Below are 19,102 nucleotides of genomic sequence, written 5' to 3'. Positions count from 1 at the left end.
TGCTTGTATTGTTATTAGTTAGTTTAGGATTATGTTATTGTTGTTGTAAAAGACGTAATAATAGTAATACCTTTCATGTTCATGCTAATCATGCATTATCATTGCATCCAATCAAAACCCCAAAGGTTGAAGCATCTGATTTAGAATCTGAAGTCCAGGACTTGATGCAAATAGAGATTTGAGAATGTTTGTTGTACTAGAAGTACAAAAGGGGGGGGTTGTGGAAGCAGAGAAAAGAACTGACAGAAGGGAACTGCAATGCATGATGGTTGTTAGCAAGAGTCAGGCTTCGTTAGCAAGAGACAGTCTTTGTTAGCAAGAGTCAAGCTAGCTGTGACCCTGATAACCCTGATAACGCGAGATTTGTAGAAGCGAGGATTGTGTGAGGATTGTGTGAGGATTGTGTGAGACGGGTGAGAAAGAGCTGTGTAAGAAGTCATTGTGACCTCAGTATAGATAAGGTGCAGAAGACCTTGTGTAGATAAGGTATAGAAACTAATTGTATGTAGGCAAGAGTCAAAACAAGTAAGGAAATGAGATATCAAGATGGCCTATGTATAAACAAAATGCAGCTGTCCCTCATTATTTCTGTAATGAAAGGTATAAATGCTTGCTGTAATTAGTTACCAGAGAGAGACCTGTTTAGCTCTCTCCCTCTGCACATGTGAGAGTTAATAAAACATCTGACTTGCGGTACCTAACAAAATAGTGAGAACTCAGTTTTTCTCCGACAGGATTTAGTGCAACGTTTTCATCAAGATCCAGTGCATCATGACTTTCCCAAGGCACGCTGGCGTCTAGGCGTTGTGGTGATCAGCATCTAATAAATACCTGACAGAAGGAAGGGGGAACTACACTACAGCCAAGGATATATCCCTGATTCTCACTGATGTGAATGAGAACAGAATCTGATCCAATGAGACAGACATTTCCCCTCTAATATGGATATCAATGATGCTCCCAAGCCTGTAAAAAGCAGTGTGTCTATGTACCCCAATACTGAACGTCTTTATTGCTGGAGTCTGAGAACCGGATCTCTACAGCTAGTACTGACTACCCTTTAATTTCAGCTTTGAAATCCCCTGTCTGAGCACATCTGAAAAACAATATAATTACTGGACTCTTTGCCATAAAGAACCTTCCTTAACACTCCACAGCACAGATAAGTGTCATTTAGAAACTTGCTACCTGTACATAAATTAATGGCTCTCAGAAAGCAACAAGTCTTAAAAGTTATGGCCTGGAGAGAGAAGTTTAACAACAGCACATTACTCTGCCATTTATTAATGTCTCTAGATGCCTCTCTTCATTTCATCTCCGCAATTTCCAACCATCAACCTTTTATAGTTAAATAAACTAGCAGCATTTAAAACAATCTTCAGTTACTTATAAATAAAATGTTTTTGCTATTTGGTAAAATAACAAAACAGGAACAGGATTTAAAAAAAAAATCAATCCATCCAATTAATCAGCCAATTACATGGTCAAGTCAGAACATGTATACTATTCTAGAGGAGGGTAAGTGTGTGTGCATTCCCTTCATTTTCCCCTTTCCTAAAGGGCACTCATTTAGGTGCTTCAGTTCTTCGTGAAAAGCTCATTTTCTGTTCTTCCTCTGCAGCTATTCTAGCTCTTATGGCCTGGGATCAAGGTTCTGAGATTATTTTAAATGCTACTGTTTATTCTCCTAGAGAATTCCACAACATCTTTGGTTTGATTAACAAGGCCTGGATGATTTATTTTCTTTCCCCTCTGAGCATTCTGATCAGTATTTTAAAGGCTACAATGGCTTTCTACTAGTAGAAGACATCCTGTCTATTCAGAAAATCACTAACCCATGTCAGCGGTGACCATAGTGGACTGGTTCTCTGGTACTGAAACAGAAGTCTGATCCTGGTCCATGCTGCGTGAATCTTCGTTAGCCTCATGCTGGCTCTGGCTGAGCTCTGATCGTAGTTCGGAATATTCATCTTCCTCCCTGGGGGAGAGGCACAAGAAAAAAAATATTATTGAAGGAATAAGCAACTCTAACAGCATGTCTTTTAGTCCTGTAGTCACAATCAGTAGGGTACATACTGGACAACACACTTTCTCCAGCTCAACAAGACTATCAAATAGACCAGGGTATGTTTCCCATAAAAGAAACTGACTTTCTGCATTGTACTCTCAACTGCCAGTTATGTGGCGAGTAGCATCTGGCTTACATTTCTGTATTTTGAAGTTTCACCGAAGTTCTTGTGATCATTCCAGACTCATGTTCACTATAAGAAAATGTATTGCCAGATTAAGTGTGTGTGTGTGTGTGTGTGTGTGTGTGTGTGTGTGTGTGTGTGTGTGTGTGTGTGTGTGTCTAAATTCTCCTGTTGCCAAGTGGGTTTTCATTTGAAATCTATTGGAAGATAAAGTACAGATTAATTAGAGTGGCAGTGAACTGCTGGAGTTACTGGAGAACAAAACCCTTGCATATTACATGCTTTAACTGTTATTTGTCAAGTGGGTTCCTTCAAAAATGTTTGAGCGCTATTGGGCATTACCTGAAGTAGTGACATTTATAAAGACTCTCTTCTCCCTAAGTTCACACATAAAGTTCAAGGAATGGGGAAAAGTAGATAAGGACATCAGTGGAATTTGAGCTCACATTGCCCAATGAAGCACTTTAAAATGTTTCTTTTCTTTTTTTAATCCATTTGCTAATCCAACTCAAAAAATGACATTCAGGAAGACCTGATTTTTTTAATCAGCTTCAGTTTTTTGTAATTATTATTTTGTCACTTTCAGATATGTACATTTTAACCAGCAAGAAAAACATCAGTAGCATAGGCACAGAAACAACAAACCAAAAACTTTTGATGAATGAATTTACTGTACCCCTATTTGGCTACTCATTAAGCTAAAACAACAAGGAGTCTGGTGGCACCTTAAAGACTAACAGATTTATTTGGGCATAAGCTTTCGTGAGTAAAAACCTCACTTCTTCGGATGCACGAAGAAGTTGTTGTTTTTGTAGATACAGACTAACATGGCTACCCCCTGATACTTGACATCATTAAGCTAAGTATTTTGTAGAGGTTTATTTTGCTGCTGTTTCAGCAGAAAGGTGGATGATTTTAGGGTGGGGAGGAAGCATGGAGCAGGAATGGAGTTCTTTGGTGAGGGAGGGAGAGCACAGAACTGTGCAGGCACCTCCAGCTGGGGGGAAGCCTGTTGTCTAAGGGGGTCGTTCTGCAGAGTAATGAGCACTTTCCACTTCCATTGAGGTCAGCGGGAGTCGAGAGCTCTCAGTACCTTGCAGGAATTAGCCCTAAGGTTTGACAATGTCTGTCGGGCAAAATAGCTGAAAGGAAGATTATCCACACGTATCACTACACTGACCGAAGGAAAGGCTGCTGTCTGTGAAACAGGCCAACTCAGAAGAAAAATTCTAGCTTGTTTGCCAAGCAGGATTTCCTTAGTTTCCCTGTTGTAGTTTTGATAGGAATGATCATACTTTTCTAACCCTGAAAGGCAACTCAGCTCACTACAGAAAGTTACATCTTTATCACAAGCACTTAGCAACTATTATACAAAAATTATTATAAGGTTAAAATTAAGTTTTTGATCAAAGCAAGGTATTTTAGGTGATGGGCAATACATATTTAAAGCAAGTGTGAGAACCAAACCGGAAATAGCATGAATTAAAATACAGGCTACTGAAGACACATAAATGTGGGTTAATGTTCTATGGATAAGTTAATTATTAGGCACAGCACAAGCCAATGATCATTAGCTTTAGACAAAAACAATTACTAAGTGCTCAAAGAGTTGCTTTTTCTTTTGGTCAAAGGGGTAATTTGTTTGTTCATTTATACATCAACCTGCTTTGCAATTAGTGATTAATTTTAAAACGTGAATCTCCTCCATGAATGGATGACAAGCTGACCTGATCATAAAACCAACAGCTTGTATACACATGCTAACACTTTCAGACTTAGACTAGTTTTCTTGTTTAAATGACAATGGCTAAGATTGACAATTTTATGTTTGGTTGTTTGAGCCAAATTTTCCAAAATTTGCCTTGAAACATGCATGCAAAACATGCCTCTTTACAAACATGTAACTGCACATTCAAAATAGGTAACTATGATTGCAAATGGTAAATTACCCACTTTGTACACATAACAGCATATTTTACATGTGCAATTTACCTTTTCTACCCTAGGTATTTGAAGAGCACCAATCAGTGCAGCATATTTTATATATGCTTATATTTTGTACGCAACTAAGGGGCTGATTTTTGAAAACAAGGGTTTTCTAGTTCTCTCTTCCATCCTCTTCTCTTCCCTTTCAGAACACAGAAGCGGTGCTGATTTCAACAGGACTTAGAGGTGTAATAGCTACACACTAAAACAGAATGTTTAAAAATGGATTGAAAAGTAACAAAAGGTACTGGGCCAGATCCTCCTGTGCAATGAAGCAGTTTTGTGTTGCTCCAGTGTTACAAAACTGTTTTAAAGCTTGCTTAGTAATGATCAAAATGGCAAACTCTCAGCACTTGCTCCTCCCCATTAAGGAATTCTGGTGGGGTGTTGTCAAGGTATGAGATTCTCTCATAACTTCAAACAAAGAATGGTTTCACCACAGTAGGTGTTGGCCGTTTTACAACTTTCATTATATTTTAATGAATGTTTTGTAAAACACGGAGATCCTCAGATAAAAGGCACTCTATGAGTGCCAACCATTATTAATGTTGATGATGCTGTCCACTATACCATCTATTCTGTCTCCCCTTTTTCCTCCTGGGTTTCTAGGTGACCCATATTTCTGTATGAATTTTCTGTTGGGTAATGCCATAGAATTCATGGCTGCACAGCATTTAGTTACAAATGGTTGACTGGTTAGATTGTATGTCTTTTGACAGCTGCTAAGAATCCTAAGCAGACACCAGCAGGCAAGAAAGTCCATAAGCTGCACAGACCTATTTCAGCATTGAAATAAAAGACAACTCTCTCTCTCTCCCCTCTCCCATTCTTTTGCTGAACTCACAGACAAACTGGAAAGACTGTAGCTGATTCTGTTCTCAATCACATGGCAAGGTTTATTTTTGTATCACTGCATGACAAATGCATTTCCTTACTGAAGCCATGATTAAAAAAATAAATAAAATCTTGTGTTAGGATGAACTTTTCTTGGCCAGTAACATTCACTTTCAAAACAGATACAGAATTATCTAATGTTTTATCATTTAGTTTGGGACCTTCTTTGTTCTTGAGAGGTTAATCTTGTTGAGGTGTAACTGACACACCTTAATATGTATGTGTTTTTAATACACTGATACTGCTGCTTCATGTGGACCTACCCATTTCACTGGCTTTGCCTTTTTGTGACTTGTGCAAACCAGTGATGGGGAGCAGTCCAGGAAAGGAGAGTTAATGAATGTATCAAAGTCTTCTGTGAATGGAAGGAATACAGGCTGGTGATAATTTTACCTGCCTACTTCCAAATGGCAGGTAACAGGGGCTCAAGTGCTATGATGCTGCAGTGAAGTAAATTCACATTGAAGGGTATGGAAAGCATATTCTGCATCTTTCCTGAATAAATATACAAAGAGTTTCAGGTGAAACAACCTTACTCTGAATTTGACTTAAACCTTTTACTTCAGTTTTGCAAATTTGACCAAACTACATTCACACTACAAGAAAGATAGATTAGAGTTTGAAACACTGCTCTTGTGTTCTTAGCAAAGTTTTAAACAGGGTAGTCTCCCATCTGAGCCTTGGATTTCTTAGGACCCCACTAAAGCCTCACTGTTTGAGAAACTCTTAGATAATGCAAACAGAGCCAACATTTCTATTCTTGACTACACAAGAAAGAAATGTATTGTCTCTCTCAGCAAGCTACCTTCTTAACTGCTCTACTTCCCTCAAATTACAAACTATTTCTTATGATTTGGTGGTGGGTAAATGATATATCAGCCCCCTTTCAGAAACTAAGCAGAACTCTACATTATATGAGTTCAGACAGCTCTCTTCCAGATCAAATACCAAATTGGTTGCAGCTGTATTTCACAGTTTCTTCTTTTTAAGGTTGGATTACCAAGCCAGCTGAGCTGTCTCAAACTACAGCAATGTCAGTGAGACGAGACAATTAGGAATGATTGTTGGCTTGATCCCATAACCGCTGTGACTTCATTTGCATCAGGAGTGTTGGCAGAACATAATGCAATCTCAACAGCTAGCTTCATGTGGCCATGCATCTGGAACTTGCTGTACCCTATAAAGGTCAAATCTTGTCAAATCCAGAAGTTTATTGGAAACATCTAAAAATATTTCATACAATAACTACTACTAAGAACAACACTTTGTATATGTCTGAGAAGAGGTGCAGCCACGGCACCTGATCTGATATCTCTGCAGTTGGGCTTGCTGAACAATGCGTGAGCCATAATTCTGCAACTTCCTGAACCCATTCGCCCTCACCTTCCAAAGTGTCTGAAAAAAAGCATCTCTTCTAAATGGAAAATATAAATTAGCTTATGCAATCTGTCAAACTCTCTTAAATCTGTTGCAATTGTTTGTTTAGACTGAAAATCTTGTTCTGCTCAGCCATTGCTAACCTCAAAACAATGACAACAATTTAAAGACTCTAAACTAGACGATCAAATTTACTGTGTAACTTTGCAAAAAGAACAGGAGTACTTGTGGCACCTTAGAGACTAACAAATTTATTAGAGCATAAGCTTTCGTGGACTACAGCCCACTTCTCTGTATGCATCCGAAGAAGTGGGCTGTAGTCCACGAAAGCTTATGCTCTAATAAATTTGTTAGTCTCTAAGGTGCCACAAGTACTCCTGTTCTTTTTGCGGATACAGACTAACACGGCTGCTACTCTGAAACCTGTGTAACTTTGGTTTCTCTTGACCATCTACATAATATAATGGTTTATTTAAAAGGAAGCATTAAGAATGGCATAAAGCAACAGTAAATCAAGCCTTTCTACACTACGTCAGCTATAAGGTACAGATGCTGTACAACTTTTCCATGGCAGCACCAGGGATATGCATTTCTTTGCCCTGTGATTCAGCAGATTTAAGTAACCACTTTCCAAATGATGGCCTGACAATCTTGTGATTTCACATGTAATGTCTCATCTTCCCATGCACATTTGGAAGTGTAAGAGACACTCATGGTAAAAAAATCCCCACTCCTGAGGTTTTTTTTATTAACAAAAGAGTAATAGCAAAATAGAACTACATGAAGCCCTAAACTAAGACTATGTCTACAATATAGAGTTTTGCTGACAAAAGTTATGCCACTTAAATTAAACCACTGTTGCAGGTCTACACTGTGCTCCTTGTGTGGACAGAGCGCATCCACATTAGCAGCTCTTGCATCAACAGAGAGCAGTACACTGTGGGTAGCTATTCTGCTGTGTAACTGGCCGTAGGGTGCTTTCGGAAGGGTTTGCAATGCCTCATGGGGCAGGTATAGTGTCACATGATGCGGGTTTCTCAATTGCATCGTTCCATGGGTATCCTACTAGATTGCCAGCTCCTGTTCAACTGAAGTGTGGGGTGGAGGAGGGGAGAGTGTGTGTGTGTTGGGGAGAGACAGAAAAACTGTGTCTGTTGGGGAAGTATGAGAGAGACTGTGTGTGTGGGGTAGCGTATATGTCAAAGAGATAGTGTGTGTGTTGGGGGAGAGTGAGTGTGTGGGCATGCTGTCTCTTAAGTTCAGACAGCAGCTTGAGCAGTCTCTCCACACCCCACACCAGCAGGCCGCTCTGTCTGTAAACCCAGCGAACATGTCTGGTCATGGTAAGGGAGGTAAGGGTATCAGAAAAGGAGGTGCTAAGCGCCAAAGGAAGGTACTGAGGGACAATACCCAGGGTATTATGAAGCCAGCTATTAGCTGTTTGACTCATTGTGGGGGCATAAAGTGCATTTCAGATCTCATTTACGAGGAGATTCAGGGAATGCTAAAGGTATTTTTGGAGAATGTGATCCGAGATGCTTTTACTTACATCAAGCATGCAAAGCAGAAGACTGACTTCCATGGACGTTGTATATGCGCTGAAGTGCCAGGGTTGTACTCTGTATGGATTTGGAGGCTAAACCTGTGTCAGTAATTCTCAGAAAAAAAATCTATAACTAGGGTGACCAGTCAGCAAATGTGAAAAATCGGGACCGGGGGGGGGGGGGGGGGGGGGGAATAATAGGAGCCTATATAAGAAAAAGACCCCAAAATCGGCACGGTCCCTATAAAATCGGGACATCTGGTCACCCCATACATAACCCAAAGGGAGAACAACATTCCACATTAATGGTTCCAATTCCCTCTGATTTCTCAGCAGTTACAGGGAGCAGCATCCTCAGTAGCTCTGTGAGCTCTCCAGGCTGAGGAATATCAAAGCTTCCCAGAGCTTTGGAAGGGGAGGGGCACATGCCTGCATAACTAGATGCAGGGCAGCAGAGTTCAAAACAATGAGTAGAGTGGTCATGGCAGGCATTGTGGGATACTGGGGGTGACCAGTTAAGTTGACGTAACAAATGGCAGTGTCTACACTGACGCCTTGTCACTTTAACTTTGCTGCAAAAAGCTCTCTATGCCTCTCGTTCAGGTTGTTTGGTTTTGCCACCAAGACTAGTATTGTAGTGTCTACACCTCCACTGTTTTGTCAGCAAAAGGCAGCCTTTGCAGACAAAACTGTGTAATGTAGACAAGGCCTAAGTCTTTTCCCCAGACTTAGGCTACATCTACACTACAGCCAGGATCGACACTCTGAGATCGATCCACCGGCAGTCAATTTAGTGGGTCTAGTGAAGACCCACTAAATCGAGGGCAGATCGCTCTCCAGTCGACCCCTGTACTCTACCCCTGATGAGAAGAGTAAGGTAGAGTTGACGGGAGCGACTCCCTCACAGTGTAGACCCCAAGATAACTCAACCTAAGTTACATCGACTCCAGCTACGTTATTCACGTTGCGTAGCGTAGGTCAACTTACCGTGGTAGTGCAGACATTACCTTAGTTGCTCCTAGGACCTTTCTCTTAGAATTTCTTTGTCCCAACCCACACCAACGTCCCTTATATTAAGGTTGGAGTCTACACCTGTCCCAGTGAAGCCAGCAGTAATTAACTGACATTTCTCCAGGGTTCCAACACCTGCTAACATAGTGGGGCAAGAGCAGAAGCCTGACATGTTGTTACAGGAAAGTATGGAAATGACAGGAGCGAAGAATTAATTTTCTTTCTTCCCACTGTGTTTAGAAGCTGAACGGAAGCTCTCAAAGCTCACCTTGTTCACAGTTTTTTTTTTTTTAATGTATTGGTCTGTGAGAAAAAACTAGCTACAATGACCATTAAAGGAAAGCAAAATAAGAATTAATTATTCACTTACAAATATTTATTACTATATTACAGCAGAATGAACTCAAATATAAGTGGACAGAAGTGTTGTCTAGGGATCTGAGCACAAAGTACTCTAATGTGGAATGTCAAAGCTGTCGTGGGTGGGGAGAGGTTGTGCCTAGGTGCTCTCACAGTAGCAGAACTGTGCATGCCCCTGAAGGCCAAAGTGCCTTCAGGGGTATGCACACCCTAGCATCTTTACCTACAGCAGAACTTGCACTATTTACCTATTCATATAATATTAATGCAATGCAATTATAATTATATGCTGTAATTACAATATATGGATATCATTATCTTCTGTAATTTAAGATACACGAGTTTACTCTTTCACACAAAAATATATTTTCCTGGGCATATACTTTAAACAAAAGAGCTCCTGGCTTGATGGCCATATAGACTTTAGTGAAATGAAAAAATGTAACAGCCATTACTGAAAAACAGGCAGGAAAATAAGCCAGAAAACCCCACAGTGCTACATGGGAAGAATTTTAAGTAAGTATAACCTATAGCAGGGGTCGGCAACCTTTCAGAAGCGGTGTGCCGAGTCTTCATTTATTCACTCTAATTTAAGGTTTTGCGTGCCAGTAATACATTTTAACGTTTTTAGAAGGTCTCTTTCTATAAGTCTATAATATATAACTAAACTATTGTTGTATGTAAAGTAAATAAGGCCTCGCAGTAAGCTAAGAACAGCTGATATGGACAGATGAATAAAAGAATGTTCCTCTTTGGTGAAATCTAGAACTTACATGAAGAAACAGTTGGAACTTGTTGAGTAATCTTAAAAGAGGAGTGTCCAAATTTTTACATTCAGTGAGTATGCAACACTAGTTCAATTTGCACCAATTTTGTATTTTATGGGAATTGCTGATGAAAGCAGGCACAACTCTTGAAGCCAATTTCAGTGGCACCTCTATAATGGGTTTAATTTAGTCTTAGTTGTGTTGTGGATAGCATAGGAGAAAGATAAAAATGGGAATGGGGAGTGGATTACTTTGCCTTACACCCTCCTATAAGTTGCTTTTCCTGCTACAGCCGCCCAGTTTCCAACCCCCTAGTATGCATGTTACACTAATTTTGCACACTCACTGAACCTCAATCATAGCAAGTCTAGCCATACCACTTTTATGATTAACTCACACTCAACGTATATTGTACACCACCGCGTATACCGCTTCTGAATTTTGCCCAGACTTCCATAGGAGTTGCAATACCTTATTGTTGTTCCTTGTAGTCGGTCAATCTTCTTATTTAATTCAGCGATAATGCTGTGAAGCTCTGTGATTCGTTCCTCATAGCGTAGTGTTGTTCGCTCCTGTACGTCTTCATGCTCTCTCATTAGATGAGACTGTTCACACTAAAGCAGAAAAACCAAAGTACAAAGGAAGGGGATGGGTTTTAAAATTAACCATACTGAGATTAGATGTAAGGCAAAGTTTTATGTGCATTAATGGCTCCTCTACCCACCAATCTTGACACCAGTTTTCAATAAGGAGAGGAAAATAGTCTTTAGAGTGGCCTTCTAGCTTGGTACAACCCAGGGCTTTACAGGCAACGTGCCAAGAGCCCAAGGATTTCATCTAAATTCAATAAAATAAACCTTATTGCAGCTGCCCCATCTTGAATATAGTGTCACCCACTGCTCAGATCAGCCTGGAATATCACAAGCTGGGATCTATAGTCTTTGTGAAGATGGTCACCCAGGCAGGATTGTCTGGGCTTTTCTCAGGGTTATCATGCCTTCCCATATCCCAGAAGAAGATATTATGTTGGGGGCCTGCAAAGTCATCACACTATGATGTTGTGTTGTAGCACTGGATTTTATGATATAATGCAATAACCGAATGCCAAAAAAAAAAAAAAATCCCCCCAAAAACCTAAACCACAAGACATTCTGTGGTGATGTGCTAGATATTATGCCATGAAGTTGTGACCGTCAAATCTGTTCCATCAGACAGAGCTACAAGAGGTGCCAATTCCAGACACAAGCAGTATATTGTAACACTCAGACATACATCTTAGGCCTCCCAAACATTTCAAGTGCATCCAAGGGTTTCATGATAGATCAAGGAGCGACTTTGGCATAAGATAACAGAAATGTGGCTCCCACTTTTCCTCCACCATTCTGGTTGAAAGGATGTAGTGGGGTAAACATGTTTAAAATAGACAAAGCCTAGAAAATCTGTTAGTAAGTCTTTTTCCTTCCCATTAGGATTTTCTTTTCTCTTTTTTTTTTGGTCTAAGAAGGTACTTTGAACAACTTACTCATTTATAACACAATAAAAAGCTTGTCACTTGAATGATGAAACAACAGACCTATTGCTTGTATTACTGTATGCTCCACACAACCCTGACTAACTTTCCCTCCAACAGCGTTTCAATTCAGCCTCGTCATGGTTCCAGATGCCAGAAGCCACATGCATCGCAATTACAGCACTAGCCATGGTATACATTAATTAGGCTTGGTAGAAGACTGGAAAGGGAAAGACTTTTAACCTGCTTCTGACCCCATGTAGAAATCAGGCAGTCCCCTGCCTCTCTTGCAGTCACACAATGGAGACTGCTCCTATTAAATTAAATCTCAAACTTACAGTGATCTAAGCATTGGTACATCAACTGAACATATTCATTGCCTTTTTAATAAAACCTATTCTAAATGCTAAATCAGAAGTAACTACTGCATGAATCCTCCTGCATTTTTATTTTACTAAAAGTGACTTGCCCTGAATATCATTTTATATGGAATTAAAATACACTAAAGTAACGCAATACACAACACATACAAAATTCTTATCTACAGTTAAGGGTCTGAAAATATTTTTGTAATATCCCCCTATTTTCTTAGGTTCATAACTTATGACTTGGGATCATCACTTATATGAAAATAAACTTCCTCCATAAACTTGAAACATGATGCTAAGCTTGACAGAAATTTTATTATTCACATTTTTTTAAAGAAATCCATTTCAATATTTTTAAATTACAGGAGTACACAGAAAGTGCAGAGTAGTTGTTTTGTTTTTCATTCTAAGTGCTGTGAAATATGCAATGACTTTCACACTGTATCTACCTTCTAACAAGATAATCTATGTTAGAATTTAATTGACAGGCCATAGTGATAATCTGTACTATGGATACATTATGTTTTATGTATTATTTTTGGAAAGGAAGGGGAAGAACAAAGATATATATACATATAATAAGGGCCGAGTATATCATAATTATTTTAAAATGTAAATACAAATTTATCATCACAGAATAATAGAAATTATGGTTATAAAATAGGTGAAGCCATCTAGTCCACACCCTGTGCAGGACTGTTCTCTACAGTGTTCTTTGTCCAAAAGAAGACTGCACTAGCTTCTTGCCAGAAGTATGATGACCACATATAATTTGCACAAAATGAAGCTGCCTTCATCTTTAATGTAGAGGTACAGGATGCTGACAATACAAGTCCCATTATGCTGTGAGATTCATCTTGTTCTTAGATCTTAGACTCCAACTTTCGCAGAGTAGAATTCCTCTTGGATGAAGAGTGTGTCCCTGTGGATGCATCTCCATACTAAAGATGACGGCAGCTGAGGGCCACATTCTTGAACGCCAATGAGCCACATTCAGCCTTAAGGCCACACACTGGCTATCTGACATAGTTATTACATGCAGACATCACTGTATCTTCTTACATGCTATCACGAAAGGCTTTATTTCTCTGTTCCCTCGCCTCCCCTACTCCGTGATACTTGATCAAATAACTACTCCTTCCTTCAGAGTATAAAAATACAGGTGGAGGAAGTATCAGATAAAAATGTTAAACAGTAGTTTAACAAAAATGCTAGACACAGATTAAGTGCAGAGAAAATGAAAGAAAAAGCAGCTTACTGCACCTTTCTAAACCAAATTTCCTGGCACACACTTTGATACTCACAAACACTGTCTCAGTATTCTCCAGCCCAGTGAGTTATCTGCTCAAGGTGGTTTTTTTAAAACTGAAAGGATATTTCAGATGGAGTGTGTAACAATTATTTTCGGACAATAAATAAAAAGCCTACCACACCAGATTTCATCTCTCTAAGCCGGGCACGGAAAAGCGGAATGTTATTTATCTTGGCTGAAGATATACTGACTCTCGTTAATGGACTTCAGCTACCACACCAGCTTGCTTTCTCTCCCTCCCTCTCTCAAGTCATTGCACAGCCACCATTTTTCACAATAATCTTTACTTGGTGACAGACATATGGTTAGTAACAAAGAGGAAACAATGTGAAACAGGGAAAGTGTATGCACCTGAAGCAGCTTTATGTTTTTGTTTAAAAGGGTCTTTGGCTTCCCTGGGGCAACAGAAAACGGGAAAAAGGAAGGGCAGAAGGTGGGGACCCACGATGCTTTGCTTTGGGAGACACTATGAGCTGGTTTCAGCATGAATGATCTGAAGGAAACCTTGTACAACCTGGAGGAGGATGTGGTGTTCCTGCTGGTGAGCCCTATCAGGCAATAGTGATTCCCATCTAAGAAGGGTAAAAGTATGCGAAAGGAGACAATACAACCTATTATGCAACGTAGACTTCAAAGAAAGAAAGAACCATCTAGACCATCTGTCAACACAGGACTCTACCTCTATTAGCCAATTTTTGTCCCTAGGTTTAAATGTGCCACTAGTACTTTTTGATACATTTTTTCCCCAATATTCAGCCTAAAATTTCTCTTAATTAATTTCACCACATTATTATTATACCCCATTTCATTATGTTAAATTCCTCTCTCCTTGTTTTTCATATTCCTCAAATATCAGATTTATCTCATGCACCCCATAGTTGTTTCTTATCCAAGATGTACATATTTAGTCCTTTTAATCTATTCTCACATCATTTACTTCCAGTTATGAGATAAATGCCTCAGACCCTCTCTCTTTCTCCTCAGCCTTGTTTTGGTCTCATATCTAAGTTTCTCACTGCAATGATTAAAGGTACCACTCAGCAGAGAAGGAAGACACAAGAACAAGCCATGGATTCCTGGAGGGGTGTGCACATCAAGAGCAGTTGCCAGGAAGAAAAAAAAGGGTTTCCAGTAAAGTTTTTAGCCTAAGTGACCCAGTGTTTCTGGTATCGGGGGTAGCTGTGTTAGTCTGTATCTACAAAAACAACAAGTTTCAGAGTAGCAGCTGTGTTAGTCTGTATCCGCAAAAAGAACAGGAGTACTTGTGGCACCTTAGAGACTAACAAATTTTTTAGAGCTTATGCTCTAATAAATTTGAAAAACAACAAGGAGTCTGGTGGCACCTTAAAGAGTAACAGATTTATTTGGGCATAAGCTTTCGTGGGTAAAAACCTCACTTCTACCCACAAAAGCCCAAATAAATCTCTCAGGGTTTCTGGGACAGGCTGCAGAGGTTACTTCATTACAGAACCAAGTTACCATACTTGGGAACACCTTTAGCACTTTAAAGTCGGATCTTCAGGATGAAAGGGAGGTGCTGGGAAAAATCATCATACCAATAAAAACTGTGAAGTGAGAAAGAAGATAAGAGAAAATACTTCAACCGCAAGATGTTGGCACAACTAGGTGTAACTGCCTATAATGTGTAGCAACCTGCAGTACAAGAAACACTAACAGTATCATCATTTGCATTATACTTATTGTACTCAGCTAGAGGATAATACCAAATCTTAATCTCAGTGCTAAAGTAACAAAAACCCCAGAGCCTCAGGCACCTGCCTGAGGTGGAAGTAATCCCAGTAACACAATATTTCAGGAAGAGTACAAGTCATCACCTGAATCAGCTACAACAATAAACTTGTCTAACAAGTTCTGAGGAGACAAAACCTTTGCTTAAACAATACTGTATTTTAATTTATGATAAGTGGAAGCTTTTGGGATGCCATCAGTTAATTCTTGTCTCTTTTATATATAAGCAACTTTCTGGTGGCCTGAGCCCCTTCCTAACAATCCACATGGATAAGAATTCATTGTTTGGGGGTTTAGTCTGTGTAATGCTTGAGGCTGAATGAGAGTATAGGTAAATCACATCTACTTGCTATCCATTTAAGTACTATTTCTAATTATTTGTTTAGCTCAACTATTGATCTTGATTTCATGTCATCCAGCAAACCAGAAGAGCGCAAAAGGAATGGCAAAGTTGAATCTTCTAATCAGAACATAGAGTATGGCTTTTGGAATTGCCTCTTGTCTAGGCGTTCAGTCCTTTAGTCTTCCACTCTGCATCACTGCAGATCAGAGAAATGAACAGTTCTGATGGAAAGGTGTAATTTTTGTACGTAGAACAGATACACTGCTGTAGTATTCCAAAAGGAATGGGAAAGGAAGCAGCAGTAACTAATTTAGGATAAAATCCTTAATTACAAAATCCCTCGTTTCCAAGGTCATTTTAGCATTAAGTCCATTGTTTTGTTTTTTTAAAGAAAGAGTAAAAACATTGACAAATTCTGAGTAGTATGCATCTTGGGAATGTAGTCCTTTAGGAATGTATTCCCTGAATAGTTCTACTCAGGAGAGGACCATCTTGAACCAACTTTGGAAAAAGATACATTTATACAAAAAACAACTGTACATGGTCTGTATTTTCCTGTGTTCCCTCACCTTCAGTTTTTGCCTGATCCAGCAGTTAAAATGAAATTAGAGCTTCATGAACATTGGCTGTTTCTGTTTGCACTGGTCCCAACAAACTTTTTCTTCAGTTCTGACCTGTGTGGCTTTTTATATCCTTTTACCTTTGCTTAAAGCTTCAAATTAATTTGAATCCAAATGAGACAACTATCTTCTCACACTGTGTTTTACTTAAGCTCCATACACTGCCTATGGATTATAGTTTGGTTTATATCAAAACCAGAAGTGGACTTCTATACATCTTTGAATGACACATAGTGGGTTGCGCTGAGGGAGACAGGAAGTCATTTTATAGATATGGGAGGAGAGTGGTTTTAATTTTAGTTTGTTCTTGCAGCAGTTTGCAGATTTGCAGGAAGTTATTCAGAGTGATATGTCAGAGGAGATGCCAACAGGAGCATATAGTGGGTGAAAGGCCTGATCCTGTCGTCTCTCCTGAAACCTAAAGCATAAAAATATGTCTGGCACTAGTTGCGGCTGCTTCCACTACGGCACAAAGGTGAGCTGGTTTTTAGAGTGGGAGGACTTGGGGAAGAACTATACACTGTACACCGACCAAAGGACTTTTGCTAACCCCAGAGTGGTGAGAAAGTGTAGGTTAATCCCAACAGGATCCATAGATTGAAGACATAGGGAGGTACAGTTTAGGCAACCAGTATGCAACCACCAGAACCCCCTACTAGTGTGTGCTGATTTCAGTGGGCATGCCCAGCACTGGTGCCCAATTTCCTACAGTTATATACACAGCAATAATGTACACAAGAAATCAAATCACTGATGGTGAAAAAGGAATATGCAGCAGCTGCTAGCAAGTGTATCCTCTAGTATCTCTGTGGATCACCACTTGATTATGTAAATAATACTTTTAAAAAAACTACAGGAGATGAGAATTTATGTATGCCTCCATTTAAGGATTTACTGTACATAGTCAGATCAAATGGTAATGAGAAAGTAATTCAAACTAGTATTGGTGGAAGCAGCAGCTGCGCGCAGCTAGAGAGAATATAGCCAGATAGAAAGAATCGAGCCAGGTCCCAAACTCTCAGGTATTTTAGAGTATAATGACTTACAGTGCCAGAGCAAAAAAACAAAATAAGTAACTGTAGAGGAAAAACTGGAGAGAGAAAAAGCAAAAAAACATTAGTGGCATTATAGCCACTAAGATAGCTGACAAATATGCCAGGGAGCTGAGCTCTCTGTCTTTCCAGTCTGTTTCTGATGGCCACCCTGCCCCAGCATTGCATAATTGAAGTAAAGTCAAAATATAAGTAAACAGATATGTTCTGTGTCAAGACTACTCTGTATAATGTAGAACACTCTGGACAAGAAGAATTCTGCACATGCAGTATTTTCAAAAGATGATGTGCATGTACATGCTGATGTGGCCACAAATTTCATACACCACTATCATCATCCTGTCTGTGTCCTTGATACTTTTCAAGAACTGTGGCAAAATTTGTTCAGAGGGGAAAACGGGACTGGAACAAAACTGCCAACATACATAATGTGTACCGTACCACACTGGCCCCAATGTCTGACAGTATGAACTAAGGTAAGGAGATGAGCTGTGAAGCCACTCAGCTATCACCTTCTTCAGCTTGTGCAACCACGCAGATTCAATGTGATTTCTTGAAGACTACAGGAGGGTATAGTTGCCACATTCTACTGCTGACCCATTCAAAGTTTGCTTTCCTAAAGCAGACTTCTGGAGTGCTCTTGACACGTGTAAGTCAGTGTCAGACCTCTGATTAACATACGTGTTGTGAGAAACTGTCCTGCTCCCAGAGCTACTCCCAGAGCACATTTGCTGGACTAGTTCTGGGACAGCTTTTATGGAGAAAAGCACATGACTTAGTACTATCTGTCAGCAGCATCTCATCCTGGAGTTTCTCATCATCTGAGAGAGAAGGGCAATACATTGCCTGCCAGTATTTTACTGAGTAAAAGGGCCATGGAAGTTAGTCTCACCCAGAATTGTCTGAGGTTGTGCAGTTAATTCCTGACCTCAATCTTACTTTTTCTAGGAGCAATGGAGATTTGGAAACACACACAATTAGCTTGCAGAACTCACAACCACAAAATACCATTGAGTCCATTTATCTGGATAACAAGAATGTCCAGAGTTGTCATCGTAAACATTTAAAAAAAATAAGCAAATGTTTTTGATGCTTGGGATGACCCAAAGATTGGCAGACTGATAAACAATGAGGACAACAGGCAGTCATACAGAACAATCTGGATCATTTGGTAAGCAGGGCCCATTCAAACAAAATGTATTTTAATACAGCCACATGTAAAGTTTACATACCTATGAACAAGGAATGTATGCCATATCTACAGAATAGGTGACTGCACCTTGAAAAGCAATGACTCTGAAATGGATTTAGGGGTATAGTAGACAAACAACTCAATATGAACTCCCAATGCGATGCTGTGGCAAAAAAAGGCTAATGCAATCTTGGGAAATATAAACAGGGGAGTAGGCAGGTGATTTTACCTCGGTCTATGACATGGGTGAGACAGATACTGGAATACTGTGTGCAGTTCTGGTGTCCATATTTTTAGAAGGGTGTTGAAAAACTGGAAAAGGTACAGAAAAGAGCCACACAAGTGATTTGAGGGCTGGAGAAAATGCTTTACAGTGAGAGACATAAGAGCTCAACCAATTTAGTTTTTCAAAAAGAAGATAGAGAAGTGACTTGATTGCAGTGTTTAGTACCTTCACAGGGAGAAAATACTGTGTAATTCTAGAAGAGGAAGGCATCACAAGTATCAATGCCTTTGAGCTGAAGTCAGACAAATTTAAGTTAGAAATTGGCACACATTTTTAATAGTAGGGTCACTGACCATTGCAACAAATTACTAAGGAAAGTGGTGCATTCTCATTCTTTTGATGTCTTTGGATCAAGACTGGATGCCTTTCTGGAAGATATGGTTTAGCCAAACAGACTCAGTATAGGAGTAAGTGGCTGAAACTTAATGACTTGTGATATATCAATCAGATTAGATGATCTAATGGTCCCTTCTGGCCTTAAACTCTATGAATACATGACCATATGTTTATCTTTTGAGTCAGTTTAGAAATGTAAGGCAT

The 19,102-nt window shown here is 39.6% G+C and overlaps 1 protein-coding gene and 1 pseudogene across 4 annotated transcripts in view; one reads left to right on the top strand and one right to left on the bottom strand.

The window, feature by feature from the left end:
- MCC (MCC regulator of WNT signaling pathway) overlaps positions 1–19,102 on the bottom strand; it is a 340,541-nt gene that overhangs the window by 94,544 nt on the left and 226,895 nt on the right. For all 4 annotated transcript variants that reach the window (XM_054032915.1, XM_054032914.1, XM_054032917.1 and 1 more), the window contains 2 exons: positions 10,602–10,744; positions 1,836–1,978 (listed from right to left, as the gene is read on the bottom strand). In XM_054032915.1, coding sequence (XP_053888890.1) covers positions 1,836–1,978; positions 10,602–10,744 — 286 coding nt within the window. The remainder of the gene's footprint in view (positions 1–1,835; positions 1,979–10,601; positions 10,745–19,102) is intronic.
- Positions 7,780–8,089, top strand: LOC128839702 (histone H4-like; annotated as a pseudogene).

This window comes from Malaclemys terrapin, chromosome 6 (assembly GCF_027887155.1).
Source record: "Malaclemys terrapin pileata isolate rMalTer1 chromosome 6, rMalTer1.hap1, whole genome shotgun sequence".
Taxonomy (NCBI): Eukaryota; Metazoa; Chordata; order Testudines; family Emydidae; genus Malaclemys; species Malaclemys terrapin.
This window is presented reverse-complemented; position numbering and strand designations above follow the sequence as displayed.